General features: G+C 38.6%; 3 protein-coding genes across 3 annotated transcripts; 1 reads left to right on the top strand and 2 right to left on the bottom strand.

Annotated features, from left to right (window-relative positions):
- Window positions 1–681: 681 nt before the first annotated feature.
- LOC103335184 (Pentatricopeptide repeat (PPR) superfamily protein) lies at window positions 682–3,569 on the bottom strand. Its single transcript, XM_008238193.2, is given in 2 exon segments — window positions 682–1,825; window positions 1,828–3,569. Coding segments are annotated over 2 exon segments (2,478 nt in total). The 5' UTR covers window positions 3,434–3,569; the 3' UTR covers window positions 682–953.
- Window positions 3,570–5,292: 1,723 nt separating this feature from the next.
- On the bottom strand, window positions 5,293–8,339 carry LOC103335183 (uncharacterized). The gene is made up of 2 exons (XM_008238192.3): window positions 7,556–8,339; window positions 5,293–5,760 (listed from the first exon to the last, which is right to left on the bottom strand). Exons 1-2 carry the CDS (start codon window positions 7,868–7,870, stop codon window positions 5,644–5,646), a joined length of 432 nt encoding a protein of 143 aa, XP_008236414.1. The 5' UTR covers window positions 7,871–8,339; the 3' UTR covers window positions 5,293–5,643.
- Window positions 8,340–16,471: 8,132 nt separating this feature from the next.
- Window positions 16,472–18,159, top strand: AGP9 (arabinogalactan protein 9). The gene is given in 3 exon segments (XM_016795118.2): window positions 16,472–16,802; window positions 16,805–17,115; window positions 17,739–18,159. Coding segments are annotated over 3 exon segments (651 nt in total). The 5' UTR covers window positions 16,472–16,546; the 3' UTR covers window positions 17,823–18,159.
- Window positions 18,160–21,568: the final 3,409 nt, after the last annotated feature.

Below are 21,568 nucleotides of genomic sequence, written 5' to 3' on the forward strand. Positions count from 1 at the left end.
TAATTTTACATTTAGGAAGCATGTTAACACATTTTACATGAATTTGCATCCCACACAGACGTATAGAAAACAGACAAAGTGATTGGATATTTTTTTGTTCATGATGGTATTGGTTATCATATTGAACATGAATTCTACTCTTATCATAATTCACCAGAAGAGTAGGGCACGTTTGCTTCATCAATCTTGCGTGTATATTTTCTTTTTGGTTACCAAGAGTCCTTCCCTGTCTTTTTGTTGTTCATTTTCTCACCATCAATAATGGGCCAGATTGCATGCAATTATGCAAAGAGCAACCACATCTATTTCTACTTGCAAGAAAACGATCAAGGGCCTGATAGTAATATATATCTCACAACTTCATCAACCCATCTTACTCATCCTGACCAAGCAACCAAAACTTAATATCAATTAATAGACAGATAAGAAAGCATAAGGAAGATCCAGAAATGGATTGATTACACCATTTAACTATAACCTTCGATGAAACTCCAAAATCAGAAATGGAAATGTTCAACCATTAATCATACAATGGTCATGCCATGATTTGTTACAAGCTTACGGGGACGAGATTTTCACAATTTTTACCGTCATAATACAGATATTGGCAATCCGTGGTTGTTTTAGAGTTATGTACCTTGAAATTACTCAGCATGCCACTACTTTTCATCTCAGCTGATCTATACAATATCTGCCGCAGACCATATATATTGAGTTGAACAAACATATAATCCCTCGGATACAAAATATTCACAATATCCTGCAGCTAGCCTTCCATAGAAACAACAAAATCATGTACAACAACAACATTACATCCTTCTCGTATCAATGCCCAAACAAAATATATGTAACATGAGCATAGAAAGAGGTAATGAAGGACTTGATGCATTAAAGTGTTCGAGGCTAATAATAAGCCAATCGAGCTGCAACCCCATTCATAGAGGAAAAACTAACTATGACCATTTATTTTTAATACGGTCTAATAATCTGTATTCCTCCCCATCAGAAATATGTGGATCAAGATTGCGAAGGTTATTGACAAACTTAACTCCATCATCCCGTCGATTATGTTTACAGTACCAATCTACAATGGAGTTGTATGTGTTCTTGTTTGGCTTACAGCCATTCTTAATCATGTAGCGGACCACATCAATAGCTTCGACAAACAAAGAATCAGCTGCATAACTTGCCACAAAGGTGTTATAAGTGATTACATCTGGAGCAATCCCAGCATCCCTCATTTCTGAGAATATCCGTGAAGCGTCTCTCATACGACCATTTCTACAATAGCCAAAAATGACAGTGTTGTATGAAATTATATCAGGCTTTATTCCCTTCTCCATAATCTCCCTTAGAAACTTTTCTGATTTCTCAAAATCCTCTGAGCGACTGTACATATACATCAAACTATTGTAAGTTGTCAAGCTAGGAGTATACCCCATCTCATTCATAAATTTCAAAATCTCACTTGTCTTCATAAACATCTGCCTCCGGCCATATATTGACAGCATCGCATTCAAGGTAGTTATGTCAGGTGAAAACCCTTTTCTTCTCAGCTCCAAGAAGGCATGTTCTGTTTCCATCAAAAGGTCACTTTTACTAAAAACTAGAACAAGTGTCTTTAAGAGCACAACATGGGGTTCAATCACACCAGAGTATATTTCTTCAGCAAGAACATGCATGAGCTCCATTTCTTTGCCATTGGCATAAGCATGGAGCAGAGAACTATATGTAAGCTCATTGGGTTTGCACTGACTATTCTGCATTTCAGCAAGTATTTTCTCAGACTGTTGCCAAAGCCCACCTCGAGCCAGTGCTGCCAAACAGCATTATAGGTAGAAAGGTCTGGAGTAACACCAGCTTCTAGCATTCTCTTATACACAGCCATGGCTTGATCAAATGAACCGCACCGGCTGTATGAACTGATTAGAGTGTTGAAAGTATCCCTCTCAGGAACAAACCCTGCCCTCTTCATCTCCCTGAACACTCCCGACACTTCTGAGTCCATCCCATTTTGGCCAAACACTGCCAAAAGTGTGTTCCACGTGACAATATCAGGGGTGCACTTACATATCTTGATCTCTTCAAAAACTTTCATCATTTCTGCAAAATTTCCCCTGTTGCCATGCATCTTAATCAGGGCATTGAAGGTACAGATGTTTGGTTTGCAACCAGAACTTTTCATCTCCTCAAAAACCCTCATTGCAGGCTCATCCTTCCCAGCCTTCTCAAATCCTGAAAAAAGGGTGGTGTAGGTAAAAACATCGGGTTTAATCCCCTTCTCCACCATCTGGGTTTTCAAGGCTGTTGCCTCCTCCAATAAACCATCTCTTGCATAAGCTGATATCAGTGAATTGTAAGACACAATGCTTGGAGAAAACCCATTAAACTCCATGTCTTTCAATACCTCCATTGCTTCCTTAGTCCGCCTAGACTTTCCATACACATCCAACAACGCATTATACGTAACTTTATCGGGTACAAACCCTGCTGATTTCATCTCCTGAAAAACCTCAGCTGCCTCCACATGCAAAGAACCGCGGCGACAACAAGTTATAAGTGTATTATAAGTATAAGAATCCGGGGCAATCCCAGCACTCTTCATACACTCAACAAGCGCTCTAATCTTATTCCAAGGCATACCCATTTTCCCATACACGTTCAAAATCACATTGTAAGTTATCAATGTGGGCCTACAACCCTCTTCCTCCATTTTCTTAAAAACAGTAACAGCCTCCCTATACCTCCCATTACTGGCACAAGAAGTAATCAGAGAAGTGTAAGCATAAACATCAAGCGCAAACCCATCCTTATGCAAACTCTGAAACAAAGAAGTTGCAGAAGAAACCCTGCCCACTTTTCCCAGAATACTAATAATCACAGCAACAACAGAACCACTCAAAATTGAATCACAATCTTCACGTTTCTTGAACCACTCAAACACATCTATTGCCAAGTCGAATTTCTTGTGAAAGCCTAAACCTTTAACAATACCCAGGACGTCCAGAGACAGAGAGTCCAAGCTAGAACCAAATTCATCTCTATGCAAATCAACTAAACCCAGAAGCTGCTCATCTACTTTAGAAGAATCAAATTGTGGGTCAAGAAAGGAGTGGAGGATATGCTGACCTTGAGAGGAGAGGCGGTGGTGGGACCAGGGCTTGCCGCGGTTGGAGTCACGTGACTTGCCGATGCGAGTGCGTGCTCTGGGGAGGGTGGGAGGGGAGGTGGGGTTTTGGGTTTGTGGGGTTGAGGGGTTTGGGTGGAGGAGGAGCTCTTGGAGAAGAGGGGTTACTGGCATCGGTGGAGGTGGAGGCAGTGGCGGTGGTGTTGGTGTGGCTGGGTTTTGATTTTGGTGGTGGTTTTGGAAGAAGGGTCTTGAAGAGGGTGGTGGGTTGTGAAGGAGCAGAGGGAGAGCTATTTGCTCTGCCATTAGAGATAGAGTGAGAAAATTGGAGTTCAGTGGCTGGGTGTGAGGCTTTGGTACTACAAGCAACTTCTCTTCGAAGACGAATATCTTCGAGGGAAATTGTGACTTTGAGAGCAGTCAGATATTTTCTTTTTTTTCTCTTCTTTTTTTTTAGATGGGAGTGTTTTTTAATTTTATTTTCAGGACCTTGATATTTTATTTTATTTTATCTATTATTCTCCCGCTATTTTAATTTTTCCTTTTTTTACTAGAAATTTATTAAACTAAACGTCATTTTAAACCTTGTCAACAAAGATAACTTACATCTCTCTTGCCTATTTTAATTGTATTTATATTCAGAAAAATTAAAATTCTACCACAATCTTTCATAAATTGGTGTGATTGTCTATAAAATTGTGACAGTGAATTAATTCCAGATGATGTGTCTTGTAATCTGTTCAGGGACATGCAGTCGGTTCTAAAAACTCTCTCATATCCTTCTAAAACATATTAATATTTAAAGAGTATAGCCGATCGGCTATATTCATTAAATATATATATTTATATATGAATTTATCAAAGGTAAAGCCGCGCGGCTATACATTTAAAATATATTAATATTTTAAGCGTATAGCTGACCGGCTATACTCTTTAAATATATACGAATATTTTAATAGTATAGCCGTTCGGCTATACTATTAAAATATATTAAAATATTTTAAAGCGGATGTACTGCACAAAATGATTTTAATTAGTAATTATGTTTTAATTATTATTTATTTAGTGAATAATTAGTATTTAAATATTTTACTAATTTCATAAATTACTTAATAAATAGTTCTTAAGTATTTTAATTATTTTGTGGACTTTTATTTTATGTTTTTTATACAAAATTAGTTTGTTTAGTTTAATATTTACAATTAAGTAATATCTTAGTCTTATTTAATTATATTAATTATTTATTTATGTTTTAATTATTCTTCATTTAATGAATAATTAGTATTTAAGTAATTTAATTAATTTCATAAATTACTTAATAAATACTAATTGATTTTATTTAATTATTTTAAATAATTTTGTGGACTTTAAAATTATTTTTAATTTCCGAATATATTTTAAAAATAGTTTCAATTATTATAAAATTGTTTTTAGTATTCAAGAAATGTATTTGAGCCTCCAAACCCTAAATCCAAGTCTAAAACCTTTATGAAGCCTCGAACCCTAACCACTAGACTACTATAGGGCACTTATGACTCAATTAGGCTTGGATACTCACGTAACTCGACCTAGACCTAACCCTAGTTAGTTGATTGCGCCTTGAAGTAGATTTTAACAACTGGTTTGTTGTCCCGAAAAAATTTGCTAAGACATGTCTAGATTAGGTCCGGTTACGTCATACTAACACAAGACTCGGTCTATAATTATTAAATAATATTTATTATGTATACATAATCGAAGCCCAATCAAAAGGTAAGGCCCAAGTTCCACTCCACTAATCCCACCTTCCATAAAAGGTAAGGCCCAAGTTCCACTCCACTAATCCCACCTTCCATATTGCATGTGTGGTAAAACTCCCACTTATACGGAGTAGAGACTTTCTTTTCTTTTCCAATGTGAGACTCAAGTTCATGTATTTCATTCAAACTCCAACAAATAGTTGATAGATTGTCGAATCACACTATGACTTGGATTTTAGGCTTTGGAGGCTAAAATCCATTTTTGGAATACTAAGAACTCGATTAGACTCGGACTTGTAAATAATAAAAGTCAAGCATATCCTAACAAAGCAAAGGATCCGAACCCATAAAAAATTTCACAACATTAAAGTTAGTTTGAAATGTCAGGTTCAAAAATAACCAAATTTCAACCCAAATACCATGAAGTTTCTGAGAAATATAACACCATTTATGACTTGACAGATAAAATATAACACCATTTAAAAACTCTTGGATCCAAAGTTCCACAAAGCTTAAAACCCTTGAGCAATGCAGATCCAGCAGTAACCAGTAATATTGCATATAGAAAGCCTACCACCACATAACAAGGAATCCAAAAGCAAAATCTCTAACTAAAGCTAGTTGTTCCTTAACTACAAAAACTAAACACTTAGAGAAGCATAATGCAGCAGCATGGCTTTTTCACCAGTACCAAAACACAACCCCCACATTCAAAAACATTTGCTTCTTAAATGATCCGCAGTTCCAAATTTGTTCTCCTACATAGGTTGGGCTCCATCAAAGGAAATGAGGAGTGATCAACCCAGCAACCTCCAGAAATCCAACTTGGTCCTTCCCTGCAAAAATCTTCTTCAGCTTCTCATCACAAACTATAATCCTCTTGTTTTGAGGGTCCTGGAAGAATGAAGCCCAAGGACCAAGTCAGAAAGATTAGAGATAGTTAACATAAACATAGAAATGTTAATAAGAATTCAGGGAGATAATAAGATACATTATCATTAATTAAATAGACTAAAACCCCCAATCATAATGGGAAACTAAACCACAATCAAGTATCCTATCTTTATCAAACCCTAAACAAAATGGGGAAAACCCAATATTCCTTGAATCCTAATTACAATATTATATTTATTATCCAATAGAATCTTTAGATAGTCACAAGAAAGGAATTATGATATAATAAGATTTGAAGATAAGCATGCAGAACCCAAAAGCTCAAGTACATGATACACCAGATTCAGAGAAAAAGGAAACGTGAGAAAAATAAAAAATTAAAGTACAAAAGTATTTATCAACCACATGGTTTTTGCTGAGTTCACATCAGCAAAGAACGAGTGAATCAATTTAAATTGCTTTATACGTGTGAAAAAACTGCAATGCCATTGGCATATGCGAGATGCATTCGAAAATGCTACATGCCAGTAACTTTACACTAGCAACAAGCTGGAATGCTAAATCTTGGTAGTCCTGAATTTAAAAGTTGCATGCACATGTACTGTGCAGATGTATTTACTATTGTTTGAGATAACAGTTGACCTGCCACCATATCCAAAATCGCATAAGAAATAAGTTTAACAAAATCCAGAAACTGCCAAATAAGAATATGCATGAACCAAAAAATCATTTGACCTCCTTTTACATGTAGGTACCAAACTGGAGCAACAATACCATCTTACTACTACGAAGGAAGACAAACCTCAAATATGAGAATATAGCATGGAAAGAAAAATTAAAGGTAGTATATAACTCCACAACTCAAAACAGTTTCTACAATTCCCTTATACTGCAAATTGGGTTGCTTTTCAAGCCACACATCTTAATTACGAAACCAAAGCCTAAGCATGCAACTATCAGTCCATAACAGCCAGAACTGCATAGCCAGATCCAGAATCCCCCAAGATGATCATAAAGCACATAAGATAATCCCATAGGAACCTTTTAGGAGATAGCAAGTTGGTAATAACAAAGCCATTATTCAACCACAAGACAATACTTCAAATAGTATGAGTAATACATTTTAAATAATTCTACATATACTAGAAACATCCAACTTTGACAGATGAAAAAGCATCCAGAAAACAAAATACAGACAATTTAAGGATCAACTTCACTCATATAAAGACAGCCTAGTATGTCCAATCTAACCAGGATAACAAACTAGAAAATCCCAAAGTAAGCTCTAACAGAGTATATACCACTACTCATTTTTCAATCCAAGCATAGCCTGAACCAATATATAACCACATAATAGCAGCAGATAAAACTATCTAAATACACGACATAAATGAACTCTCAACTATAGAAATAACGAAACCCAACTCTTATATACATAGAAATTGTCGATTTCAACAAACAAAAAACATATCAACCAGTTAAAAACACATTAAGAACCAAACTCAAGTGCAGTAACAACAAAAAACCCCACCTTTCATCCATGCCCCCAAAACCTTATCCAAGCAAAAAGACACTCACATTCATAATATCAACCAATTTCAGCACAGTAGCAACAAACCTAACACTTCCATATACACCAATATAACTTTATCCAGACTTTTTTTTTTCATAAAATAAAAAATGAAAATACCATTTAAACCCCAAAAAACCAAAGGGTTTTCGAAAAATCAAGTACCACCATGAAAAAGTGATAAAAATGAAAACTTTAAAATAAACATAAAAGAACAGAGCAAACCTGAAGATTATTTTGCTTAATGTGAGCCCAAATCAGTTTCAGAGCTTGGGTGCGAGAAATCTCAGGGGTGCCCACAAGGGCTTGCATCTCGGGCGAGACTTTGCGAGGCTTCATGATGCCGCGGGGCTGGCGGGGGGTGGTGGCTGGCTTCGAGGCAGTGGCGAGGGTTGGGATACGCACCATGCGCAGGTTAGCAGGGAAGTTAGGGTGGGGAAACCTTAGAGAGGAGGATGAGGAGGAGAAAGATGTGTTGGGAAACGACGATGTCTCGCCGGAGAGGAAGGTGGAGGAGATGAGGCCTGTTGTTGCTGCCATGTCGTTTAGTCTGCTAAAGGGATAGCGTTGAGAGAGAGTTGGAGAATTGGCGAATTGAGGGTGTGAGTGAGAGTGAGAGAGTAGCTGAGCCCGCCTTAATCCTTTATGTTGGGTTGTTTTTATTCCCTTCAATTTGAACCATTTTTCTTTTTACAGTTAGCCACTCAAAAAACAACAATAATTCTTTACAAATGTGCCCATGGGCAAGGCTCATTATCCATATCAAATATGATCCATTTACTTATAAACCCAACCCAACCCAACAATGACATGGGTCAGCAGAACTGATCATCTCAAATTCACACAAAAGGTCCAGCTCTCAAGCTGTCAAGTGTGGGGCTTTGGACTAGGTTTTGGTGTGATTTATTTGAACTGTTCACCTCAAGTTATTAGGCTCTTGGGCGTAAGGCGCTCCAAAGATATCAAACTTTGCTACAACTCGGATTCTCGGGGGAGCTTTTACAATGAAGAGTTTAGGCAAAATTCTATAGTGATGGTGTCATATATGGACCCCTAATGTGGACCTTTATATTAGTCATAGGATCATTTCATTAAACTTAAGTGAAGTTGCTATTTAGATGAATTATGTCGCTAATATGAAGGTCCATATCTATGGTCCATATATGACACCTCACTCAGTGAGCTATTCATAGGCCTAAGATGCCCTATGCCCCCCTACCATTAATTTCCTCACATTTGTTGATGGTGGGATTGAACCTCTCAAATAAGCTCCTCACTCTAAACTCCTCCTTATAATCTTTCTGCCTCTCAGGCTACCTTATTATCCAAGTTACAAGCTAGAATTTCCAAGCTGGAAGAATCAGGGGTTAGAAGTTGAAACTTGATAGGGGCCCAACAGATAATGTAAAGTGGTTGTCAATTGATTTGTGAAGTTTTCTAATAAAGGGCGCCGTATGAAAGTAATAAAATATAATAATTGTAGTTGATATATTGGGTCACGTTTGATATGGAGCATTAAACTGGATTAGTTTGGATTGGATTAGTAAAATGACTGGATTTTATGTGCAATCAAGGAAGAATATGGGTATTATTTTCTAATTTGAAGGATTAGAGAGAATATAAGACTAGTTCAATCTAATCCTCCATATCAAACATGGCTGGCGTGAAAATAGGAAGTTTGGAAAGATGTCAAATTGACACCTCTCTTGGAGATGATGTTAGAAAATTAATAAAACATTCTAATTGCTTCTGGAATGCATGGGAGTTAGGCAAAAGCAATGAAGCTGTTCTCTACTGATTGGTCATATATATTTGGCATTAATTGAAAGCAATCAACCCCTTGAAAGGGAAGTGAGAAAATGAGAGCTCTTGTATTCCTTGCTCCACAATTTAGTCTGAAGACTCTAAACCCTAATTTTGTTTGGAAATATATCACCACCACAGCTATATACAGCCTTCATGCAGCTAGCAAGCAATAGCAACTTTGATCATGCCAGTGATTGAATTTGAAAATAGTGGGGCAAAACCTAGTTAACCCCAAAAAGAAAAAGTTATATAAAGTGATAAAACGATCCACAGATTCAAATGATCGACACTTTCCATTGACGCAGCTGGTGGAGCATTGTAGCATCAACGTGTCACTTCTGAGTTGGTTGAGAAGAACCCTAAAAAGTCACCCGAATCACTAGGAATGAAGGAGACGACAGAAGCCGAGCTTTATGAGTTGTGGAAGGGAAAGAAATGGACCAACAAGAGGAGGCTGGAAAGTTAACATCAAACCAAAAAAAACACACAAACACAAACTATTACAATTAAGAAAACCCAGCTAGGTCCCTAGCTATCACATTACCATGACAACTAAGCAATCATATGGCTAGGTCCCATCACGTACGTTCTACTCCACAACATTGGATGTCTATGTGCATGGCTAAATTATGAGCAATTAATTTCTCCTATTAAAATACATCTTTTTTTTTGTGTAAACGTTAGGGAGGGGAGAGGGGTGTTTTCACACACAACTTAGCAGTTCGAACTGAGACACTGCCATTTTTCTACTATGGTAGATTCCGTTGACACTTATAAAAATAGTTCGAATGCGTTTTATTCATAATCAGCATTTAGTATTCATTAATACATGGTTTAAATGACTTGTTCTTTAAACAATGTGCTTCCTAGCAAAACTAAAAACATAAACATAAAAAGAAAGTTCTCTTCCACAGTTCTTAGTACCTATCATATCAGAGTTTTGTTCTTTTGGGTTTCCGGAGCTAAAAGTTTTGTTCAATCTTGGATGGTTTATAAGCAAAGTCATTTGCCCTTTTCTCCTCCCTCCTAACGTTCTTTTCTTCATCAAACAATCAAGAAAAGTCTGTAGTTTCTCTCTCTCTCTCTCTCTCTCTCTCTCTCTCTCTCTCTCTCTCTCTCTCATCCCATTTCTTCTTCTTTCTTTTTTTTTCCTTTTATTAATGTTTCGCAGTGGACCCAATTAATCATATTTCCTTTGTATTTATCAAAATTTCCCTTTCAAAATTATGAGTCTCTTAATAATGTGTGGCTAGCTGTAAGAAGTAAGATTTTGGTTGAAGGCACTGATCACGGCGTGACAGAGCATAGCCCCCAGGGCCCACCCCTTGGTGGTGATTTGGAGTCCGGAGGACTTCGGCTCATACATGCATATATACTTACTTAGCTTACAAATCACACCACAACCGCCATGTAGTGGCTCGTGAGTCCCACAACACAAAAGATAGAGATTAGTCCAGGGGCCACTGATCATAATCCTGATTCCTGATTGATGCTTCTTAACCGTAAGTGATAAAGGATAATCATGCTTCCACCTTAACTACCTGTCCTCATTCTCTATATGTGTGTTGTCTGTGTGCACAAAACAATGATTCAGGCACATGGTGGTCACTTCTTGCACTATTCATCAGGAGGCATGCATGTTATGGTAGGGAACATAGCAAAATGTTTACTAATACAGAAATATGGCATAAATGTATGGTTAGAATTTAATAAGATTGTATCCAATGTGCAAAGAAAAACTCACACTCTAACAAGTCTTTGTCAAAACATCGCAAGCACTTAGTGATCATCATATACATTTGTGATAGCATTATGAGGGCAAGTCGAGCTGCAGTGGTGACGGATTCATAAATTTTTCTTTTGTGGGAAAGATGAAGTTCGTATTCTACTTTTTTAAGTTGCTTTTGGGTCCCTAAATTGACACAATATCTATTTTTAAGGCACTTTATCGAACAATTTGCCCTCATAACAAGCATGCTCTTAAACAACATCAAATAAACACTGAGTGATTTAGTGATTTCATATGTAATAATTGTAGTAACCCAAACCTAAAATTAATATTTAATTATTAATTTATTTGAGAAAAAGACTAAAATACCCCTAGAATATTTTATTAGTTTAAAAGTTGACTTTTTGACGGGAAGGAATTTGAGGATTCAGTTGCCTTTATTGCGTGAAGGCGACAAAGCGAGTCCGTAGACTTGTAGTGGACTCAAAGCGGGTTATGTGAAGGAGTTCTGAACTTCAAATTTTATAAACCAGATTTTTACGGGTTTTGAAAGAACGAGCCGACTTTAGGCTGATTCCTCGGCTCCGACCCCGATTCAGGCAATACCAGTGCCAAATGAACCACGAAACTTCCCTCTTCCAACCCCAGCCCTTTGCCGCCATGATCCGCAGCTATAGTCGCCGAAACAGCCACGAAACAGCGGCGGGACGATTTTGCAGAACTTGGCGTTCGTTCTCCGTCGTCCGGCCACCGTCGGACGAGTGAGTATGGTTTTCTAGCTATTTTTCATGCTCTAGCTGCTGGTTGGGTAGGATTTCAGAAATTCCTAGCGTAAATAGCTCGATTTACGAGTTAGGTTTCAGCCAGTTTTCGAGTCACTGTTCCGGCCATTTCCAGCCACTTTTTGGGGTTGGTCCAAGAACAAAAATGATTCCAAATAGGGTGTTTTACCTAGGATAGGAGTCTTGAACCGAAATGTTGAGATTTTCCGGCGGCGTTATCGCTTTAGGCACCTGTTGCCAGTGCGTGTGGCGGCAGCGTGGGCAGCAGGGTGGGGACCACAGTTAGTTCTAAGTGATCTCCTAGTCCTCACGAGCGCATAGGATTTCGTGGATCTTAATTCGGATAACGTTTGAACCCCGAACGGATCTCGCCTAGTATGCAATTTCCGGGTTCTATACGTTTGAACCGTTGGATCGTAGTCAATTTCAAGTATGTTAATCTAGGTATTTCCAAGATCGTATAGTATTTGTGGATCGTAAAACGGAGTCCCGGATACTCCAGAAATGTCAGCCCTAGAGTATGTTTCACGGATATTTAAACCCGATTACAAAATAGCGAACTAGTTGCGAGTTAAGAAGCAGAGGAAAGAACTACGTGTGGCTTGATCCCTCGAGAAAGTGCGTAGGCGCCTACAGATTATTAAGGCGCAGCCACGAGTTAGGGCTCGGGATTTATGTTTTTGTTTTGGTATTTTTTCATCTTTTACGATCCACAGATACAGTGTCGGTTTAAAAGCGGGATTGGCCGGATTTCAAAGTGGAAATTGGGTGGTCGTTGCAATTAGTATCAGAGCAGATAGGTTAACTTCCTGTAGACACAGCACTACATGTGCATCCTTATTTTGAGAATTGTTGGGCAGTTGCTTGGTTATTTTATTTCATTGGAGTGGGTGAGTAAACAGACACCTAGAAAGATTTGAGAAATTTGTTGAGGTTTTCATATAAAAATCATGTTATACATGTTTTTGTATATACACACTTATGTCGAGAACTGAGGTTTAGCAAGATGAGTATTTCATTATCTTTTTTTATCACCTATTTATATTTGTTCATATAATAAATTTAATATTGGAATGACATGTTAAGCAAAGAGAAATGTGGTTAACCAGTTAGCTAAGTAGTTGGTGCATATATTCAGGAGTTGAAAAGGAAGAAATTTAATTTTTGGTTTTCATCAGATTTTGGTACATATAAATATATGTATATATTGTTGCATATATGTATATCTTTTAAGTTCAGTTGAAAACCAATTTATCGAAAGTTTGTGTAAATAGCGATTATGGTTTTCAAACCCAGTGAAAGTACCCGATTGCCTTGAGACGATCGATTATTTTGCCCCACGAGTTGAGGGCGCTTTGACCGTGTGGTGCCGATTGCGGCTTCGGATTGAGAGGTTGTCTCGAGACACCGGTTTGCGGATCAGTGACTACGGTCCCCGAGTCACTGCGATTCGGCTCGGGTTGACTTTGTGTCACCGAGACACTGCGAGATTGTGGATATCGATTCGGCTCGGGTTGATTTTGTATCCTCGAGACATGCAGGAATTGGCGGATATCGATTGCGGCTCGGGTTGATTTTGTATCCTCGAGACCTGCCGGAATTGGAGTTATCGAGGAATTGATGGATATCGGAATTGTGGATCAGCTATGAAGTACGCCTAGGTTGAGAGGATTTTATACAGTTATCATTATCTTCTTAAGCATTACATCTACATATATATATATATATACATACATATACCCACACATGATTACTTATGAATTTTAAATGAGTTCGATGCAAGTTTATTCAAAGTTTATTTATTTTATTTTATTTTCATCCAGATTGCTTTAATTTATCTTATTTTATGTTATTTAGATTGTTGACTGTAATTGTTATTATGTGGATATGGTATTAAACAGTTCCAGTATTTCTAGCATATTTTGCCCCACGAGTCTTACAGTTCTCGGACCGTAGGAGCGTGTGCGGATCGGTTGACCAAATGTCTCACTGAGTCCAGCAAGGATTACAAAGCAGGATGAATTATATATTCAATGTTTTTTTCAGCAAGAGTATTGCTTAGTAAGTTATGTATAAGCAGGAATGCATGAGTTCAGTATCTTATTATATGCTTTTAAATATTTTAAGTTACAGGCTGTTGAATGAGATTACGAGTTTATGTTTGATCTGAAGGTTGAGATGAATTTTATGAGCAAGTTCATTTATTTGAATTGTTGCAACTTTGAGGCTTGAGTGTTATGATCCTTGATTCCTTTTGGATATAATTCGATACATGCTGGCAGTTGTGATATAGATATATATTTAAACATATATACTTGTTTCTGGTAGAAAATTTTTGGGAAATGTTGATTCTGGGAGACTCTGCGAATTTTTGGTAGAAGTCACATTAAAATTTTATTTAAATTCAGTTAAAAAGGTAAACTAGTCTTTTACACCCAACATTAGCAGTGTCGACACTCGAGAGGGAAAAAGGGTTTTAGTTAAATCTTAGAGTAAGGGCAACATAGTTAAATCGAATTGATTATTTATCAGATCTATTACAGAGCTTTATATTTCCTTAAGCCACCTCAGGTATTGAGACATAAATGTGTGACCTCCAGATTTTATTGATTGTCTTATAATTCTGATTTTGAGATGCAATAGGTGAGTATCAGATTTCAAAAGAACAGACTTGAGAATCAAGTAATAGATGCAGGTTTAGTACCCTCACCTTTAAGTGATGGGTAAGTAAATTTCGATGAGAAATTTTTTAAGAAGTAGATTGTAATAACCCAAACCTAAAATTAATATTTAATTATTAATTTATTTGAGAAAAAGACTAAAATACCCTAGAATATTTTATTAGTTTAAAAGTTGACTTTTTGACCGGGAAGGAATTTGAGGATTCAGTTGTACTGTTAAGTGAAGCGCGACAAAAGCGAGTCCGTAGACTTGTAGTAGACTCAAAACGGGTTATGCTTGAAGGAGTTCTGAACTTCAAATTTTATAAACCAGATTTTTACGGGTTTGTGAAGAACGAGCCGACTTTACGAGCTGATTCCTCTCGGCTCCGACCACCGATTCAGGCAATACCAGTGCCAAATGAACCACGAAACTTCTCTCTTCCAACCCAGCCCCGCCGCCATGATCCTCCGCCATAGTCGCAAAACAGCCACGAAAGCGGTATTTGGGCCGGTTTTTGAGAACTTCCAGCGTTCGTTCTCCTTCGTCCGGCCACCGTCAGACGAGTGAGGTATAGTTTTCTAGCTATTTTCATGCTCTAGCTGCTGGTTGGGTAGGATTTCAGAAATTCCTAGCGTAAATAGCTCGATTACGAGTTAGGTTTCAGCCGATTTTTGAGTCACTGTTCGGCCATTTCCGGCCACTTTTTGGGGTTGGTCCAAGAACAAAGTGATTCCAAATAGGGTGTTTTACCTAGGATAGGAGTCTTGAACCGAGATGTTGAGATTTTCCGGCGGCGTTATCGCTTTAGGCACGCCTTTGCCGGTAGCGTGTGGCGGCGCGTGGGCAGCAGGGTGGGGACCACAATCAGTTCTAAGTGATCTCCTAGTCCTCACGAGCGCATAGGATTTCACGGATCTTAATTCGGATAACGTTTGAACCCGACGGATCTCGCCTAGTATGCAATTTTGGGTTCTATACGTTTGAACCGTTGGATCGTAGTCAATTTCAAGTATGTTAATCTAGGTATTTCCAAGATCGTATAGTATTTGTGGATCGTAAAGCGAGTCCGGATACTCAGAAATGTCAGCCCTAGAGTATGTTTACGGATATTTAAACGATTACAAAATAACGAACTAGTTGCGGTCAAACGAGAGGAAAGAACTACGTGTGGCTTGATCCTCGAAAAGTCGTAGGCAGCCTACGATTATTAAGCGCGACCACGAGTTAGGGCTCGAGGTTTATGTTTTTGTTTTGGGTATTTTTTCGTCTTTCGATCCACAAATACAGTGTCGATTTAAAGCGGGATTGGCCCGGTTTCAAAGTGGAAATTGGGTTGGGTCGTTGCAATAATAATAGGGGTTATGTTGTAGATGTGAATCCGCCAGTGGTTAAAAAATTAATATGAGCTCAACTAGATACGGATACGTAGTATTAATCAATGATTCTATGTATGCATATGAGAAAGAAGAGTTTTAAAATTAATCATACATAGTCACAGATCATGAATGTATGTGAGTGAATTTCATAATAGAATTTACATTCATTTAAGTTATGAATTTGCACACATATTCATACACGACCGACTCTAACACAATCGGTATGAGGAAATATGCAAAACAAGTATAGTTAGGTTGTCATATCACACCTTGTGGGTGCACAAGATACATCACAACTACCATATCTTCTTTCTTGTATATTCCCAACAGAGACACAAAATGAGAAAGGAAGGTGCAACATTATATCAATGTATTAATATATGATGCATCATACAACCTTTTGTTGTGTATATATATATATATATATATATATATATATATAAGTTCCCACATGTGTCATGTGGTATTTGCACATATAATATTAATAATACACAAATGAACAAAGAAATAAAAAGAGCTCGAGAAAGAATTAGCATTTAAGCAAACATGTCTGGTCCCACACCACGAGCCATGAGTGAGTGGGTTTGTTTTTCACCTCTACCAAACTGGGGAGGGAGTGGAAATAGAGGAAGGTAAAAACGCACCGTGTCGAACCCAAAATTAATCCCACCCAACCTTGACACGCGTCAATCGCATAATGTAATCACGTTGGCGATCGTTGGTTGCTCCTGGGCTTAATAGTAATAACAAGGGGGGGGGCCTATTTAACCAGTGCCATTTGCCCTCTGTCTCCCTCACTCACTCTCTCAGCTTCTCTCTGTTAATTACTCAGACGGAGAGAGAGAAACTGAGATCAGACATGGATCGCAAAGTTTTGTTATTCGCGGGCTTCATCTGCATTGTCTTCGCCGGTGTCGGAGGCCAATCTCCTGCCACGTCACCCACCACCAGCACCCCTGCTCCACCGGCAACCCCCACAACTCCACCGGCAACCCCCACAACTCCACCACCCAACAACAACCCACCACCCTCTCCACCAACCACCCTCCTCCCACCTCTGCACCACCCCCGTAACCGCGGCACCACCCCAGTTTCAACTCCTCCTCCCGTATCATCTCCCCTCCCGCCACCCCACCTCCGGCAACTCCCCCACCAGCCTCCCCACCACCGGCATCTCCTCCTCCAGCATCTCCTCCTCCGGCTTCTCCACCACCGGCCACACCACCACCTGCAACTCCACCTCCTGCCGTTCCACCGCCGGCTCCGCTTGCATCTCCACCAGCTCTGGTTCCAGCTCCTGCTCCCGCCGCGAAGTCTCCGTCTTTGGCGCCGTCTCCGACAGCACTTGCTCCGGGCCCACCCTCTCCGCCAGTAGGAGCCCCTGCGCCGAGCCTCGAGTCCGGCGCCCCTGGACCGTCTCAGGATCAGGTACGTACTTTCGTGCTTCTCATTAGTTGCTTTCTGTATTTAGACAATGGCCACTCTCTAACGTACGCCGCCTGTATATTGCCACTCTAGCCTTAACGGTTTTTTATCAATGGGTTAAAACCAGCACGGCTTATTGTAGTTAAAACCAGCGGATTTATCTAACGTGAGCCGGGAGTTGCCGTTTCATATTATTGGAAAGATATATTTTTGACTTTGACTTTTTTGTAAAAACTTGACTATGGGTTGCTGCCACGTGCCAACACAAGTCAGCGATTGGCTCGGTGACATGTCCTTAATGCTCTGGGCAGGCATAGGGTACCACTCCGTACTGGTGTGCCCAACAATAGGGTTAAGGATCTAATATTTTTCTAAGCATTAACATTGACTTTGGTCACAAGTTTTAGATATTAAACAAGCTAAATTTTTTTATCAAACTTGATTTCGGCATAAACGAGTGATTGTCAGTTGTTGATGTATATGTGAAAATCAGGTGTTAAATCTCATAAACGTCACTGACTGACAATGATTCGCTATGTCTACCATGTTAGAATTTGTTTTGTATCACAAAATGTTGAGCCTGTTTTGTATGGTTAATTTGGTTGCAAATAATCTTTGATGTACAGAGTGGAGCAGAGAAGATGTGGTCTATGCAGAAGATGGTTGGAAGCTTGCTCTTTGGATGGGCTCTTCTCAGCTTGATGCTTTAGATCAGGAGGAGATCTCTTCATGATCTCTGTGTCAGTGCCAGGCCTCCATGTTCAATTCTTTATCTTTTTTGTATTCATCTCTCTGTTGTTATTTCTTTGATATATTAAATATTGGTTGCCATTTTAATTAGCCCATTTCTGAATGGGGAAGACTTGATCATCACCACCACCACCATTTGTATTTGAACTATTACACACTCTGTTGAATTCTTTGGGAGATTTTTGAAGGGAGCTTTGTATTTTCACTGTTGAGAGAGGGGAGCTGTTTTATATTTGGATTATCTGTAGTTTAATTTCCTTTTTATATATTTCTCTCAGACCTTCAATTCTTTCCTTACATTCTTCTCTTCTGGCTAATTCACTTTCAGTTCTTTTCAGTTTTGTCATCAGCTTCAGTTGGCTCACAGAGCTCATTGTTTTAATTGTCATACAAAATGAAAAGGAGGGCAAACAACTATATATATAAACTGTGGTGACACTTTTTCATCCCAAGTGCTATAAATTTTTGTCTCCTGTATTATGATATCACTTGACGATATTAAGTTAATTAAGGGCTCGTTTGGGACTGCTTATGCAGAAAGCACTTTTATTATAAAAATGTTGAAATTTTCATAAGAAATCGAAGTGCTTCTCAGCGATTTCAAAGCTAAGCGATGTTAAAATCAGAAACACTCACAAACAGACCCTAAATAAGAACAGTAGTTTTTAAGATTCAAACTTAAGATGCGTAAACCACCAATAAGCCCAAGATCGGTTGTTATTAATGGATTCAAACTAGAAAAAAAGTTTTTGGGCTGAAAATAGAAAGAAAGGAGAACAAGCTAGAAGAAGTTATAATCCACTGCCCATATATAATTTGGACCTCTAAATAGAAATGAAAGACTTGACATTAGCCCATGTTCAAGTATCACTTTAGCTGTAACAGGCTAAAAGCCCACTGAAATGCAACATCGCAGAATACTGCAACTTTAAAACTCCAATTCCAATTCCAATTCCAATTCCAATTCATTCTCTCTTCTATTCGTAAAAAGTTGTAATGCTCAATTCTACGATTTGTTCAAAACAATAGAGTTTATGATTTGTGTCATTCTCTAAGTTCTAGATACATGACATCCGAACAATAAAATTTGCAAAAAATGAAAATTTAAATGATGGAGTTTGTAGGGGACTTTTTCCTCCAGTGCAAATGAGCTGTAAAAAGCAGATGATGAAATTGTCCCCTTTGCCTGAGTTCGAAAATTAAGCCTCAAAATACCTCGAAAGGCAGTAGAGCCTTAGGAAGTATTTTGGTTACCTTCACCAACCAAAATAATAGCAGCTTACAGATAATTTGTGCATGCTTACAGATAAAATTTTAAGCTTGGCATGAGAGGCATGTAGCATGGGACCAAAAGCAACATGAGTTTAGCACTAAGAGGAAATTTAGGCTTTCTTAGAGGGAAAAAGGGAAGTGTTAAGGTGAGAAAAGAGAGATTTTGTAGGAGATTTGGCTAGGAAGAGAGAAATGAAGAACAATGCTCTTCTGGCAGCTTGACAGATACTCTGTTTGCAGAAGAGAAGAATGGAGAAGATGGTGAGCAGTGCGAGACTGCTGGTTTTGCAAGTTAGAGAAAGCTTGCTCTCCAGCGTCGGTTGTTTTTGTTGGGTAAAGAGGCCTCATTTTATAAGCGCTGGAAATCATCTCTTCCCAAGAAACCCTAATGGTTTCTACCCATTTTGGCTAAGTTTTCCCTTCCTTTCTCTTCTCCTCCCCTGGCTTTTCCTATCTTGGTGAAATTTACTCTGTTTATTAGCAAAAAATAGGAACTTTGGGAGCTCAAGGCCCCATTTTCCTTGTCTCGTTGTGATTTCCATTCACCATTTCTTTTATTGCTTTCTTCTCTCTTTTCCATGGCCAAGTCTGATGGGAAAATGAGTTGGGAAATATATCTTGGTTGAAGGGTGTTTCTGGCAGCTCAGAGCTAATATTCTTTGGTTCCTTGAATGTTTCTTGCTTGGAACTTGCTCCCCCCATGTCTGAAGGTTTTATCTAATGAACCTGCAGACCTTCTCTACGTGGCTTCTATTTTTCCAGCAAAGGACTGAGGCTTTTGTGGGCTTATTGTGAGGCTTTGTATGGCTTTGTATGGGCCAAGGTAGTTCATTAAATAAGTGGGCTATTTTGTTAAATATTGGACTTTTGAGTCAATAGGCTATTTGGGGCTATTTGGGTTATTTTGGGCTATTTGGGCTATTTGGGCTATTTCTTTTTCTCTTGTGCTCACCCACATGTTTGGGCCTAAGAAATGGGCTTGAGTCTCGAGGCTCCCAAGCAACCCGAGACTTTCCATTTCTCGGCCCATCAATGGGCCTCATGTTGATTTATTACCATCCATACCACAACCCACTTAAGTAAGCTCCGGGCATTCGAGTGGCTTGGGCCCACTTAGGTTTGTAGCGTGGTTGGGTGTGTAATAATGATTTCCTGCTTGGCATGACATGGCATGTAGCTTGGCATGCTTTTTATTATGCTTGATGAGATAATTAGCATGGATTTGTAGGGCCGATATATTCTAGCATGACGAATTATTTATTTAGCATAACATGTGGATTGCAACTCGCATGTGGCGGGTTTTTGTGTACTCCGCTTTACGCATTTCCTTGATAGAGTGTCATTTTGGGCCGATAATTTATTCGGGCCCGACCATGGATTTTTTGAGCCTCAACGGAGTTCTAAATTAAAATTTTCAGAATTACTACAGAAATGGTAAAACTAGAACCAACTTCGTGACTTTGTCATACAATTATAAAACTTGGGCTCCTTATCAAAGTAATGGGTATTTCTCAGAGCTGCATTTACGGCAAAGCAATGAGGGGCCATCAACTGGGCTCATATTCTTTAGTTGGGAGGTAAGGCTTTTATGGATTGATGAATAAATATGGGGCTTCCTTTTCAGAGTTAGGGTCTAGATGCGCTATTGATAAAACTTTCTGTGAAGTAATGCTTTTTCTAGTGGCAAAAACATTTTCTATAACATAGTTTTTGTGTAATCCTAGATCTTCTGCTGATGTTTCTGTGATGATATCGTTTTTAGGCAGAAAACTATGTTGTTTAGTAGGGATGAGAAATGGGTAACTATCGGGCATTTGGTACCATCATTAGAGCATCTCCATCCATAAGGGCTAAGTCTAAGGCAAGGGGCAAGGGCTGCAACTATTCATGTGAATAGTGTCAGCCTTTGCATTTGTGATTCCACCCATGAGGGCAAAGTCTAAGGCAAGTCAAGGGCAAGAAAAAAAAAATATATGCAACAAAATATAAAATTGTTATGTATTTATAGGGAAAGTGAATAAAATTGTTATGTATTTATAGGGAAAATATCCATAATTTTTTGGTTTTTTAAAAAAATTGAATTTTTTATAATTTTTTGAATTTTTTTGCTCACGTCAGCGCCCTCTGAAGCCCGAAAGTTGCCCTTGGGCCTGCCGGCTAGTGGGACCCAGCCATTGCCGAGCTCTTTTCTTTGGAGGAGTTGGGCTGCCAGGGGGGGCCTTTTGCCCAGGTTTGGGTGAGCGCTGGAGATGCTCTTAGGTGTAAGAATTTGGTGGTAGTATTATTAACACCGATGGTGTTAGGTACACATTGAAGTATCCATTACTCATGCATTCGTTTAGACATACATTTAATATAACCTAAAACGAAAATCAAAAACTCAAAACGACATTTTAGACACTAAAAACCAGATAAGCATAGAAAACATCGGTAG

This window comes from Prunus mume, linkage group LG6, assembly GCF_029339155.1.
Source record: "Prunus mume cultivar Tortuosa linkage group LG6, ASM2933915v1, whole genome shotgun sequence".
NCBI lineage: Eukaryota > Viridiplantae > Streptophyta > Magnoliopsida > Rosales > Rosaceae > Prunus > Prunus mume.